Source organism: Triturus cristatus, chromosome 1_2 (genome assembly GCF_964204655.1).
Source record: "Triturus cristatus chromosome 1_2, aTriCri1.1, whole genome shotgun sequence".
Lineage (NCBI taxonomy): Eukaryota > Metazoa > Chordata > Amphibia > Caudata > Salamandridae > Triturus > Triturus cristatus.
This window is the reverse complement of record NC_140580.1, coordinates 549410567-549425791: the sequence shown is the minus strand read 5'-3', so window position 1 is coordinate 549425791 and position 15225 is coordinate 549410567. Positions and strand designations below refer to the sequence as shown.

Here is a 15225-nt window from a genome sequence, read left to right as displayed (position 1 = left end):
CACAGGAGAAGGAGAAACGGAGTCCTTCCGACGCCGAGCAGGTGACTTTGGCTTCGGCGCCGAGCTCTTATCAGAATGGTGTCGAGACGAGTGCCTTCTCTTTTTCTTATGTTTATTGGCTTGAGAAGTATGTCCCGAAGTCGACTTCGACGCCGACCTCGACTTCGAACTAGACCTCGTCCTTGTTCTCGATCTTCTTCTCCTTCTTCATTTTTGCAATGAAGAGTTTTGCCTCCCGTTCTTTAAGACCCTTCGTGCTCATCTTGCGTCAGCTGGTACAGCCATCCACGTCGTGGTCCGACGATAAACACCACACACAGTCCTCATGAGGATCTGTGATGGACATGTGCTTGCCACACTCCCAGCTAGGCTTAAATCCAGACTTTTTCGTCGACATCCTCGAAAGAGAACAGGAAAAATAACCAGAATACACAAAGTATCAACGACGCTAACAACAGCGATTCCCGAAATCCGTTGGCTTCGACGGCGCGGAAAAAAGGGAACTGACGTCATCACGCCGACGAGGTCTTCTTATGGACCGGTGACGTCAGCGGAGTCGCGAGCGGTGCCGTTCCTCTGTGACGTCGCCTTCGACCTCATCGGCGTGGACTGCTACAAAAGTTTCCGAATGTTGCTGGCGCAGGGATATTCACAAGGTGAGGAATCTACTGGCAGATGTATCCATCAGAACATTTATTATCATTATATATTTCTTCCCGTAAATCCATAAATCATTTATCCGTAATCCACGCAAGTATGTCTTAGTCAATGTCAGACCAACACCTACTTTGAAGTTTCCATTATTTGGCCCTGTCTAATTTTAAGGCCCAGGTTTTCTGAAAACAATGGAAGGTCCAACATGAGTTCCAACCAGAAACTGCTGGCATTGTGGAATTATTTTCACAAGTCTGAATGACGGTCATAGGTTCATATTTTTTCTTGATTCCAATTTATGGTGGCCGAATGATCTCAGCCATGCCCCCACGCCTAAAGACTCGGTGAGAAACCTGGGAGTGCGCTGGGATAATCATCTCAGTTTCAACGCCCAGGTTCAAACAGTAGCTGCATCCTGCTTTGCTAAGATCAAGACAATTAGACGGCTCATCAACTACCTACCGATGGACTGCCGTAAGACTGTGGTACAAGCCCTGATAATATCTCACCTGGACTACGCCAACGCACTATACCTTGGCATCACAGCAGGCCTATGCCACAAGCTACAGACTGTCCAGAATGCTGCTGCTCGGCTGGTGGAGAGAATTCCTGCCAGACATCACATCTCCCCACACCTCCGCAAACTCCACTGGCTCCCCATTTCCAAGAGATGTATTTTTAAGGCCATGACCTTGGCTTTCCGGGCCTCCAAGGGCAAAGGCTCGGCCCATCTAAGAAGCACTCTGAAACCTTATGTCAACATCAGGACATTACGCTCTAATTCCCTACTTCTACTGGAAACCCCCAGATTTAAACGTACTCGCGCCGGAGGGAAAACATTCGAGGTCTGTGCCACTCGGTGTTGGAATAACCTCCCGGTTGCATTACGATCCTGCCAAACCGAATTAGCATTCCGAAAGTCCCTGAAAACACATCTCTTCCTCATATAATGCCCCATCGGTGCCTAGCTTCTAGTTCCTTGATTTATCAGCGCCGGGACGCCCCGTTGGGGCAGCTGTTGCGCTCTACAAAATACACAAATAAATAAATAAATAAATTTTACTCTATCATTTGTTAGTTTGCAGATGGACAGCTTGCAGTTCACTGGATAACGCAATAGATGTGGAACAACCATTTTGCAAGTTTATTATTTTGAGTACCTGCCCATTAACTGGGTTCTCGGACTCAGGGTTGAACTTTTGGAACAATTTGCTGATTTGAAAGCTCACTTGTCTTAGGGTTAAACGATCCATAACATTTTGGGGTCAGATGATCCAAATTATTGAAGAAAACATTGAATATGATTTATAGGAAATAAACCTTCACTGATTTTAGTTTACACCAGAAGATCCCACAATCTCAGAAGTTGGCTAATATATCTCATGGTCATGCACTTGCCATTGGTTCAAGAACAGCAGTGCCCCTGCCAGGGCTGTTGAATCCAAGGGCTGCTTTAGTGCTGGCGGCCCCCAATGTGACAATTTCTTTTGCCACCCCCATGACCTCCTCCTCGGCTTCCCTCACAACCACCCGCAAAAGGGCCCCTTATCTCTCCATAGCCCCTCACTCAACATACATTTTATTTGTTGTAAAACCCTGGTAAAGAAGGTTGGCTTCACTAATGGACTCAGCTATCCACAGAGAGCACAGATCTGTTCTGTGCAGCAGGCATATTAACCCTCTGCGCTACTTTATGGAGAGTCAAAACTGCCACTAGACAAAACTCTGAGCTCTCTTTTGAAAAGGAACATTAATCAACAGAGTTATCTTGACATTTGTATTGCTGCCTGAAAACTGGATGCACAAGGAACTCTACAGCAGGTGCTTTAAATCGTAAGTTATTGCTAAGCAAAGCGCCCCCCTGAGTTCAGTGCCCCCCCCTCCAGGTCAGCACCCAGTGCAGCTGCACCGGTCACACTGCCCCAAAGCTGGCTCTAGTTGCATCCATAAAGCAAGGCACGGCACATCCTTACTGGACAGCAAAGGACTTTGTTGCGCAGGTGGGAGCTGTAGTGCAAATGCGGCCTTTTAACTAGAAGATGGGGCGCCACAACCAAAAATGCATTAGACCTATCATGATAACTGCTGCTCCCACTTGGCTCTCTGCACCATGTAGCATGTTCTACTTTCTCGTGCTGTCTCCAAGGAAGGCTGTAAGCGCTATGCTTTTCTACCCGAGCACATCTCAGCTTATACCAACAAAGGGAACACGATCCAGAAAGAACCACACCAGTGCCATACTGCTGAATGAATTAAATGTCATGTTCACATGGAAGACAACATATACAATATTAAACAACGTCTAAAACAATACTGTCTCCTCTATGGAAAGAACAATCATTGGCTCCCTCGCTGGCTCGCCAACAAACCATTTTCATCAAAAACAAGCTACCAGTCCAAAAAAAAAAACATAAGGCGCACACATTTCACAAAGATCACTTTCAGAATATGCTGCCTCCTAGCACTTGGAAAGAAATACACAGTTCGCTCACCCCTTAAACATATAAAAATACTATAACAAAATGAAATAGAAATATATATTAGAATCTGTAAGTATTCCGTATAAAGAGATACTTTTAGAGGTTAGGTCACAGGCAAACAATAATACAAAAATGGCTCGAAATAAAATGCAGCATTTGTCACTTTCTACATCATGTAATATATTTATATTTTTTGGAAAAAAACAACATGCTCAAATTTGCACAAATAATACTGCCAATAAAACGTCAAAATTACATTCTCTCCTTGCGGGGAATGGTAAGTGGTGTGTTTGAATAACGACCCCCTAGATGTTGGTCATTTCCAGTAATAATTGAAGGGTTTGTTTGTTGAAAGCCTGCGGTGAAGCCGAAGGCAGTTATAGCTCTGAAGGAACTGGCTGTGAGGCGTTTGCAAAGTCATTTCTGTTTTTTGGAGAGGATTATTATTCGAACGAATCTTGGATAGCAATCATAGAACAAACAAACATATTTGTACATTGGACGTGGAAATGTAGACATTGGAATTCAGTTCCATAGCAACGTTATTACCACTGGCGCTGGGCGGGAGGCTAGGGCGCCTTGGAAGCCACTCTCGGATTCTGTGTCAGTTTGTCATTCATGCTTTGTTTCAGGAATTACTTTACTGTACAGTAGAAAGAAGTTGGGGTTGGGAGGGAGGAATGTCTGGCTGTGGTGTGATGCAACACACTGTGAGGGAGAGGAAAAGTGGGGCAATGAAAGAGAGAGAGGAGAGCGAACAAAAGGGAGAACGGAGAAAAGGGCGATATGTGTGTGTGTGTATATATGTATGTTTATGCATGTATGTATAAGAGAGGGGGGTGAGAATGCGAATGGAAGAGAGGGGGAGGGAGAAGTAAACTGGGCAGGGCGAAGGGGATCACAGAGGGAGACAGAAGATGAAAGGCTGAGACAACATGAGAGTGCATGAGCAAGATATATATATTTAGAGAGAGTGAGAGAGAGAGAGACAGGAAAAATGAGCAGCGCAAGAGAAATAAACAAAATGGAGGAAGTGAAGGGGGACAGAAAGAGCAAAGCAGACAATGTGAGAAAGAGGGAAATAGCGAGAGACATGGATAGGATGCAACAACAGTGAAAGAACGGTGAGAGAGAGAGAGCACAACATAGAGGGATTGAGAGAGGCAAAAAGAAGAAGGAGGGAGGCAAACTAAAGGGAGAGCGAGAGAGAAAGAAAGACAGCGGGTAAGAGATGGAACAGGAGAAAGAGATAAATAACAGAAGGGTTGATGGTTTGTCTGGGCTATTACTGAGCAGTTCTACAACTACAAGGAAAGAACCAACCAAACTGAAACTTTCTTCATCCCACACCCTGTCCTGAGCAATTATCTGCATCAATCCTATATTCCTATATTAAATCCAGCAAAGCAAGACAGGGCCATACCTACACGACCTCTTGCCAAAGAACACACACTGACAAGAGTGAAAGAACTGCCCATATGATCATATAACAGGAGTTTCATGTGCTGAACACAGAACTGTGTTGGATCAGCCCTGGACCGGGCACAGCATGTGTCAGCCACTTTCTCCAGTGCTCATAACTTTACCTGAGGGGGAGTGAAGCGGAGTATGGCAAAGCTACCCACAGTGGTGCCAAACATATGCCAATGATTCTGCTGCAGAGTCTAATGAACGTTGCTAGAGGAAGATAGCTAATCTACCAAAAAATAAGGCATTCAGGGCCAGAAAATAAGTCCAACTGTACCAGAGAATAAAGCCAATGGTCTTAAAATACGGACACCTAGCAAAAGAGTAAACTGAAATGTATCAGAGAGTGACAATTGTTGCAGAGAATACGTCTATGAAAATAAACAAATTTATAACAGATAATAAAATAAACTGGGCCAGAGCATAAGAACAGCTGTACAAAAACTAAGCCCAATGGTGCAGAGAATAAGGGAACCTATATCAGCTAATAAAGCCAATTGTGTCAAAAATCAATACGACTGTGACCTTTTTGAGAAACAATGTCCAGCTGTGCAAAAGAATACGTTTTATTGTGTCTGGGGTGGCATGCACCAGGTGCTATTATGCTATTAAATGTCTCCAGTGCTTCAGTCAATTTGTCAAATGTTGGGTCACACAACGTGACAAGTACAACATAATGTATATTGAGTGAAATAGACCTGATCGTACATTATAAGGATATTGCCGAGCAGTACTGTGACCAAACAGAGGCTGAGGTGGCAAAATAAATGCCTTGATATGGTCATGGACTTCCGAGGTGACATGCAATATCCTCTCCTAGGCAGACCGAGTTGAGTGTGAATGCCAACATCCCTCCTGCAGCACTATAACATTGACGGATCAATGCCAGGGACTTGGGCTGTGGCTTGTTACCTGATGATTGCAAACCCCACACATAGTGAGCATGTAGTGCCTGGCTGTGCCCTTGGGTCAGTGGCAGCAGGAGGGGGTAGTGAGGGGCCAGCTGTGCAGCTGTTTTTCTGCTGATTTTAGGCAATGCTCATTCTGAGACACATCAGCCATTCCTGCATCTCTGAGTCACTGGCAGGTGGGCATAGAGAGAAAGAGGCAAGCCCCCTAATATGCGCTCTGTCCCAATTGAAGGTTTCCAAGTCACACTGACCAGCGTTAGATATTGGCAGCCAAATACAGACATCCTTGTGCCAACTGAACAATTCATTATTCAAAACCAAAGATACGATTTGGACTTTTTAATGTGTTTGTGTGCCCAGAATATGAAACATGGTAACTTGAAAAATAATAATGCATTTTGAGTTGGAAACCTACTTTCACAGTCGTATTGGGCTTTACAATTAAATGCCTTATTTACTAACCTTCTTTTAGTTAGTAGATGGGATTAGTGGACTGAACCTGCTGTATAAAGGGAAGCTCACAGGTTAGCTGAGGATCTCAAGGAAACTGATGTGGGAACCAAACATCCCTTGTGATTTAGAGTTCGCTTGATAGTTAACATTGCCATCGACTCTAGCCCATGTATACGTGCCTCACTCCCAACTTGCATCTCACATTGAACAATATAACTTTAGCCTTGATGTGGTGCCGCACACACTTTCTACACCCATTGTCACATGGTCTAACCAAGTTTCCCTTACTTTCTCTTGTAGTTCGTAAATCTGATACTCAAGGTTTATTCTATAGAAAGTTAACTAGCTTGCCACGTGCCCTTCATTTCGAGGTTCAGTTTTTACTTTTTGGCACAAGGTTCCATGAGCAGGCATTTTCTGGTCTTCTCCCATGCAGCTCAATAGTCCTTTGGATGCTTACTGGCCATGTTTGCCACACGAAGCAGTTTTACATGGGAATGCTATAGTGGCAGGTGTGGGAGTGAGATGCAGGAGTAATCCAGGAACAGATCACATAGTACAATATGAAAAGACACAACAAATTTGCTTAGAGCAAAAATGCGAGCATAGTCTTAAATGAGAGCACCACAGCTTATTGAACCACTGAACATAAGAATGCTCACTGTGGCCTTCACACTCCTGGTTCCTATGGGACAATGACCAATGTGAGGCTAACACCGTTTGATACAGCAGGCTTAATGTTATTAAAATAACAGCAAATTCTTGTTTATTCAATGACTGTTGGTTTAGTTTAATTTGGCTCGTACACCGACCGTCACTGCTTAAAGGTGGGTGGCATGTAAGATTGCGTCTTGTAATAAGTTGGTAGTGAGTAACTGGTTTTAAAGATCCTTCAGCACATCTGCATCCAGGTCTGTTCTTCGAAGTAGGTGGGCTAGTCTATAACACCACACCTATGAATGAGCACCGTACACCATCATTAAGGACGGCTCCTCGAAGAGGGTCAATAAGTCTATGGCTCCACCTCTGTGAATGATCTTACCACACCTGCCTCAAGATATGCTCCTCAAAGTGGAGGGAATAGTCTATAAGTACACCTCTGGTAATGAGCTCAACACACTACCATCAAGGTCTACTGTTCGAACAGGGTCGACCAGTCTATAACTCCACCTCGATGAATGAGGTCAGTACACCGTCATCAAGATCTACCCCTCAAACGGATTCAACCAGTCAATAATCCAACTCGATGAATGAGTAGACAAATGACACTGGGCACAGCATATAAATATGTAGACTCATCCTTCTCATGTGAATGATATTCATGAAATGACGGGCAAGCTGATTCCAGAGCTTTTAGCACAGTTGTGCAAAAATACATTTAAAGTTCTAAACTCCACATCCTGATTCACAGAATCAGGGTAGAAGAAATGTTAAGATCATCATAGGCTAAGATCTTAAGGACTGAAAGAGGGAATAACAAGGGGCTGAACCTTGACAATGTACGAGTTTTCGGGTATTCATAATTATTTTGCATGCCATCCTCACCCTAGAATGACCAGTAAAGTTACTTTCTGTAAAAGGTTGGAGTAACTCTGTTTCCAGGATGAAAAAAGGACAAAAATATCCTAAAGTTTCATGGTGGAGTAAGGGAAGGTAAAAAAGAAAAATGTAAAATGGGAAAATGCACATTTGTTCCATAACCAGAACTGATTAAGCATGACGTGCGAGGAGTACTCCTGGAAATCAATGACTGCCATATATTTTCGAGAATCCTAATAAAGCCGCAAATCTAATCCAAACATTTAGAGTAGCCCGATGGAATAGAATTCTAGCCTTTTCAAAAGGTCTCTGTAAATTGTGCTCTGTTTGTTAATCAGAAATCTGAGGTCTCTTAGGCAGTAACTCGTATATCAGGAGCTCCCAATTGATTTCACAATGGTGTTGTGACTTGATAAGATTCGGAATAAAACCTTGACGTGGTGCACCATTGAGATCTGTTATTGGAGAACAGATGGTGGTATATTTTAACGTGGCTTTGTGTACACACCAGCAGAAGTGCACATCTCTGTAGGTCTGATGCTATTTTGGCAAGGGGCAAGGTGGATACAAGGAATGGATACTTGCCAAGTGTAACTCTCCTGCTTTTGTTTCATTTTTAGCTCAGTCCTGTCCGGACCCTGTGAATGCTGAATTAACACGTTCTTTCTTTGGCTAGCTAATGTCTGACTTGATACTTGTCAATCTCTAATAGGCCTTCTTTCAAGGGTTGGAAGTTTTCTCGCGGTTGATATACATTTTCTGACGTCAGTAAAAGGGGTGTGCATCTTATGGTTGGATGGCTGACTGCACAGGCAATCGGCACCTGCTAGGGTCATGCTACTGCCTATCAGAGGCTTCGTTCAGATACGCCCGTCTTTGAGAAAGATGCGCATCCCTACAGAGCATGGCCAATGGGACTAATTCAAGTACGGAAGACAGGCGGTGCCATATGGCATGTTTGTGGACAGGCAGCATCAATACTGTATCAGGTGAAGTGTTTTAGGTTCTCTTTAACATACGTTGGGAAAAAGAGGTTTGCCTCGTTCTCAGTGTATGTGTCCCCTAACCTGCTCAACAGAGCACCCTTTATTGCTTCTCCAGAACTGATAAATAAATGTGATTTGAGGAACACACTGTATTCATTCCACAGGACGCTAATCCTACAACCCTATGCGAGGCACTAGACATGGTTGTGACCCTTCAACTACTCACACTGTCAATTTGCATCCTCCCAATCTTGTCGCATTGAACACAATTCACAGGACTAATTCTGTGTAATCAGGTTTGAAAACTGTAACGGGGCAGACGTGCAACATACACGGAAATCAGAATAGGACACACATGCATGTCAGGCCACCATTATTAAATATATGACTCTGCAACTCTAATGGCAGCTGCTGAAGATCCCCGAAGCAGCAGAATGGATGAGTAGTGAAAACACTGTTCTGAAATCTTCTCTACCGTGTATTTGCAGTACATGTCTGCTACAAAGTGACATTTAAGTATGTGTACCATATCTCTTAATGGACGAACAATCTGAGTGTTTAACACTCACCTGAACCTCATTTTACGCATGCTGAGTGGCGAAAATGTCCATTTTACTATCCTGTATCCTTAAAACAGGTCTAAGCCATTGCATTTTCATCAACGTTTTATATAGGGGCAACACATATCATTACAATTGATTGCAATCATTGTATTGGTCGGTGTTCCAAATTCTTCACCCGTAATGTGAGCATGGTGCATGCACAATAGAGTAGACATCTGAGTGTGATAAATCGCATGCTATGCTTGCTCTAATATAGGTGCACGTATAGAGAGAACTACATTATTATCTCCAGGACAATCAAAAGCATGTGGTTAATGTGGACTTAAAGGGATCTCTTTCAGCAATGGTGCTGATTCCATGTGTTCATTGCACCAAGACATAGTTACAGTGCACATAAACATACATGGGTAGTGAATTGTGCTAGATGTGGTCAGTGCAATACAACCGACGCATGTTTTGTACTGAAATAGTTTAAGGCAGTACACCATAGTAGATGCATGCAATGTCCTGTAGTAGAGACATACCGTGCTTCCGAAAAAAGCATGCAGTCACCTCAACTGGTGCTTGGAGTCCCTTGTAACAAGTTTGTAGAGTGCAGCAAAATGTATACATGCTAGAGGCATGCAGTGCACCATGATAATACAGTATACTGTAAGAGATGTATACTCGGCACCCAAATACACAAATTCTGAGAAGGTAGAAGATGGCTCTGTAGCATGCCACAAATGCAATGGAGGTAAGAATTAATTGTTTTCTATTATTCCATGCTAAAGTGGCAATACGTAGGGAAGTCAGACTTTCCCACTGGCACTTGAAAGCCGTGGGGTGTACATCTGATTGTGCTGCTGGTGTTGCTTTTGAACAAAAGTCACACAGGGCCCTCTCATACATTGATGTATCAGTCTCCTTTATCTTCAAAACCCCAATGTTAGATCTAACAACCGACATTCACCCTCCAACAACCCCAACCTTAGATCCAGTTCAAATGACTCCTTTCTCAGAAGATGGATGTATCGAAAACCAAAATTCATCTACAAGTTAACTGACTGATGCAGCAAAAATTAAAATTGGGTATCGGCTGTTGCAACCGCCATTCAAAAACAAATGTGACTTTCCACTGAAAGCTATGGGGGCTTTGATATGTGCACATAATATAAACTTTGGGGCTTCTCCCAGAGCTTCCTCCATGCCTAAACATGTTTTAGAGGTGGTGGGAGCTTGACCGTGTAATTTAACAGCGGAGTGAGGTATTGACAATGAATGGTTGCTCGTGGATGTGGTCTGCAGTTGTTTTAGCACCAGCCCATGACTTTAAAAGTAGAACCAAGAGACACTTGAGTTTCTTGTCTTTGACTTTTCTAGATCTACCATTCCTTGCAAAGACCAAGAGACAGGGAGACATGATGCCATATGGAGCAGACACAAATGTTGATGCAAGCACGGCCAACAAGATCTGCCATCTTCCCAACAGTATTTCTTACTGTGGCTGAGATGTGTGCCAGGCATGCCGTTCCTGAGCCTGCTCACTGGCAGATGGCCTTCATCTACAAAAACAACATCTAAGCAGCATTGGTATGCAGGTCGTACTGTGGTGTTGTAGTTTGGAAATTAAAGATTGTAGTCCAATCAGCTGACATATATAAAGTTTTAAAAGTTGCTTGAGGTGACAACCTCGCTGTCAAAATGACATACAATTTTGCGTTGGTCACTGCATTGTCCCTGTCCCTCTCATCTGTTTCTCCCTGACCTTCCTTCCAACTTCTGACATTCATGTTTCCAGTACCCGGTTCTATGCAATAGCATTTCCTTACAACAATGTAGAAAGTGGAGGAGACAGTGGTTTAGAAGAACAGTCATATTCTGGTATTTAGTAGTTTGCTGGCAAATTTATGTCTTTCAATGCATGGTGGAGCTAGAACAATTATATGGCAGATCTCTATTGGCCATGAGAGTCACCAGTCTTTCAATACATCTCTCATTTTCCTTATTGTATAGCTTGTCTTTGCTTTTCGCCCACAACTCTATGCCACCTTTGCGGAAATTGTAAAGGAGCATTTAAGGGTCTTCCCTTCATTGAACCATGCAGAAACTTTTTCCTAAGCAAGGAAAAGAAGAGTAAATAATAAAAATGATATTACCCAGGTCTGTGTGAATACTGATTTAGAGTCCGGTCTACGAAAATATTCCCATATGTACAAACAGAAACACAAAAAAGAAAACCTTCATTCGTATTCCAAGAAGAACTATCCACATTGTGCATAAATACATGTTGTGTATCTGATTTTTTTTAAAAAAGGTCCCTATCTACACATTTTTACCCTCTAGATGCAATATATACCTTCTATATACCCCTTTCCAATGATTACAGCACTATACAACATTCCAGTCAGTATGTGTGTGTCTCTCAAAGTAATAGGTACTGCTTATATATATTTTTGAAATGTGACAGACATCAAGATGTTCACACATCTGAAAGGTACAAAATGTCTTGTTTTACAGACTTCACTGTCCAGTATATCCTCTTGTCTGTCTTTTTAGCTACTGTGTTCTCTTGTTAGCTCTTCATTGCTGTTGGTGCTAAATGCACTGGGTGCAACCGCACTTGATAGCTTTCTCCACCTCCTCCATGAAAGATGATCCATCACTGCACTCAAAGGTGTACTTCCTCCGTTTCATGCGCAATCCGGTGCAGCAGCCCTGGTTGAGGCAAGAACCGCGACACTCCACCCATGAGACAGTGCGTGTGGTTTGGCAGATGGCATAGCCCCTCTGGACCTGGTGGAAATCCCTGACGGGGTCGCCTCGACATTCAGACTCTGAAGCGGGAAAAAAGAGAAAATGAAGAGGTTACAGGCAGGAACCATTTTCGCTATTCCATGACCCCTTCTCTAAATTTATGCTCACAATCTCTGTAGGCACGTTTTCCCCAAAAGGTGCATATTGTCATTTAGGCTTGCTGCCACCAAAAATTGTTTTAGAATTTGCAAAGAATGACCATTTGCGAGATGCTTCAAATCAAAAGAGGACAATAATTAAATTCCTTGTAGTAAGTGTGCAGTTCATAGGAACAAAGACATTACAAATGTAGTTGTTTATCATAAAGCTTTCTATGCTGTATTCATTATTTATTAATTAGCAGTAGGTCCTCGAATTCCAACTTCATTAGAGTTTGTTCCCTGTTTAGTGGCGATACATACATTGTTCCAGAGTGCCGGGACTTTGATTCCTTTGGAAGGAGGACTTCACTCCACACTAAGGTGGGTCGCTTGTCTTACTCTTACAACTTGTCAACCGAGCAATCACACAGCAACATTGACTTAGAACCTGCATACTTTGCAGCTTGGCAAGAAAGGATCACATTTTAGATACAAAGAAGCTATGAAGTGAAAATCCAACAAATATCCAATTGTTTTATTGCCAGCAGTTTCTGTACATTTGGAACAATGGCTACATTTAGAGGCCACACAATCATGAGTTGAACAAGTACGTTTTCAACATCTTTCCAAAGCTCCCATACTAGGGTATAGCTGAGGTAGGATTTTAATTTTGAATATATGTTCAAAACCAACATGCAAACATTTGGTTTTATTTTAATCTAGGCACATTTAATTGGAACGTATCTAATTCAAGACAGTGAGAGCTCCCAGTAGGAATAAGAGTATGCGATTAAAATGGCCCCAATATTTTCAATATGCATTGTGATTGCCAGTGTGGGTATAAAATGGCCTCCAAGATTCACCAGCATGACATGGAGACCTTGACATGCCATGGATGAAAATAATGTGTGGTGACAGTTGACAGCCATATGGAACCACCTACTAATTCCCTTCACCATTCAACTAAATGGGACCCTAACATCCAGAGCACCATCTCCTGAGTATGTGTACAGAAGATCATTCAAACGCATTTCTGCAGGGACTGAACTAAAACAATTGATAACATTACCACGCTGTTGTGCTTCTTATAAGATAAAGAAAGACTACGCTCCAGTTACAATAACACTGTAGGATAAAAAATTGACACCCATTCTCCCCTGTATACAGTTAAATGACTTTCAAACAATAATAACTCTTTGTTTCCCAGTAATATATTAACTGCAATACAAGAACTGAGGAAACCTGAAAGAACCTGGTGAACAAAGAGGACACCATGCACACTAATCAACCCCTGAAAAAGCGAGAATAAATCACAAAAATGACATCCATCAGGTAAAGCTGATTTTGGCCAAAGCAAAATCCCAACTCGCTAAATTAAGCCAGAACATTTTTCAGGTAGGGAAAATCCTGTTTCTCTCCCACATTCACCGCACCCTTACCTGTTACGCTTTTAGCTGTTTTCAAATCTCAGGGGTAGACCAATCAATGTGTTTTTAAATGAAGACACATTTTCCAATTCACTAAAAAGTGAAGAGATCCCTCCACGCTTAAAGAAACTTAACTTTGACACTAACAGTCTCTCAAATTATCAACCTCTAACTAACCTTCCTTGGCTAGAAAAAGCAAGCCCTCGAAAAACATTGTTGGTGTGCAGCTGAACAAACAGATCAAAAGCAACAATCTCCTATCTACCTGCCAATGTGGAACCAGAATAGCTACACAATGAAACAGCCATACTTGCAGAGCACTGAATGGAACGTCTCAGTGAGTGAGTTCTAAGACAAAATATGAACTTTGAAGCGATTCATAACTTTATTTACATTGTGCATAATTAGGCTTTCTAAAGTAGTGCTAATGAATGCTGTGATCAAGGGGCAGATAGAGTGGCTCTAAACACAAACACATTGAAGTTGGTCTCTCTGGTCTGCACAGTTGTGCTTGGCAGAGGACTTCAGCCTGTGTGGGGCCAGCTGACGCCTGGCACAAAGAGCCAGAATGTCCATCTTCCTCAGCACAGTGACTGTTGCCCGTGCAGAGGGTTAATAATATGACCTCAGCGTGCAGTGTAGGTCTTCCTAAGGTCCCAAGGGCTCAGAGTTTGGAGCTTGTATTTTCACTATTCTCCCGCTGACTGCTAAATTACAGGTATCTTTGAAAGACATATTTATTTCATCTGGCTTCCTATATTTTGTTTAACTTTTATTCACAGCTTTAATGGATTTTCTGTTAGTTTAGACGTGGTTTATTTTGGAACATTATGTTACTGTAGAGAATTATAATGAATCCATTTTTTCACCACCCGTCTCCTTTAAGTTTATTAATATTAAACTTCAACAGGCCTTAATCTGCCATATGTATCTCTGGGGTGAAAGTGGCAGCCTGAAACAGAAGATCACACTGTATTTTAGGTTGGAGTCTGAATTATTTGTACTCCCAGGATGAGTGCTGAAACTGTGCATAAATAAAATACTTTTCAGGTAATACCAATCTTCAGCCAGTGAATACATGCTCGCCCCTGACTTCAGTGACCTGCATTTCAGATTATTGACTCCTGCAAGGCCAATTCAGCCTTCAATCATTTCCAAGTCAGTAAATTAGTATTATTAAATTCAGTGTTAATAACATACATTGTGTACAGCATTTACAATGGCTAGAAAGTTATTTAAAGCATTTGTTAAAAATATTATTTAATGGTGATAAAAAAAAGTCCAGCTTGATCTCATAAAAGCCACGGAGTGGGCAATGGTTGGTCCATAGGCCAGAGAGATGATAATTGTTGAGGAGTTAAAATAAGCTGCATCCTAAGAAAGGTGTAATGATACCACTGAAGTGTCTCTCTAGCTGCAGTTCAGCTCTTATCACACTCCACTAAAGCAGACATTTGGTGCTAAATGAATTTAAAAAATAATTGATAACAATTCATTGAAACAAAGCATAGCACAGAAAGACACCCTGCACACTAAGATCAGCAAATCCCTATCTTCTCATTCCCCCCAAATCCTGGCTAAAATCTGGGGGTGACAGAGCTTTTTTTGATTTCAGCTGCAGCAAAATGGAATATGCTGCCTTCCTGTCTCTGTTCTGAACCTGTGCTACTGAAGGTTAGAAGGCTATTGAACATTTGGTTACTCCCTCAAAAGTAGTAGGCGTTTGGTAACTTTGGTAGTTTTGGGCACTTTTTAGGAATATTTGGGGCATATGTACGAGTAAGTGGCAGAGTGAGGCATTATCCATCATGGCTTAACGCCTCACTCCACCACTTCTGAAATGCAAGGCTGCACAATATTTACAAGGAT

At 42.3% G+C, this 15225-nt stretch overlaps 1 protein-coding gene across 1 annotated transcript in view; it reads right to left on the bottom strand.

Moving 5' to 3' along the window:
* Positions 1–2895: 2895 nt before the first annotated feature.
* SLIT1 (slit guidance ligand 1) overlaps positions 2896–15225 on the bottom strand; it is a 789534-nt gene continuing 777204 nt past the window's right edge. The window contains exon 37 of the mRNA XM_085606416.1: positions 2896–11869. Coding sequence (XP_085462542.1) covers positions 11631–11869 — 239 coding nt within the window. The 3' untranslated portion in view covers positions 2896–11630. The remainder of the gene's footprint in view (positions 11870–15225) is intronic.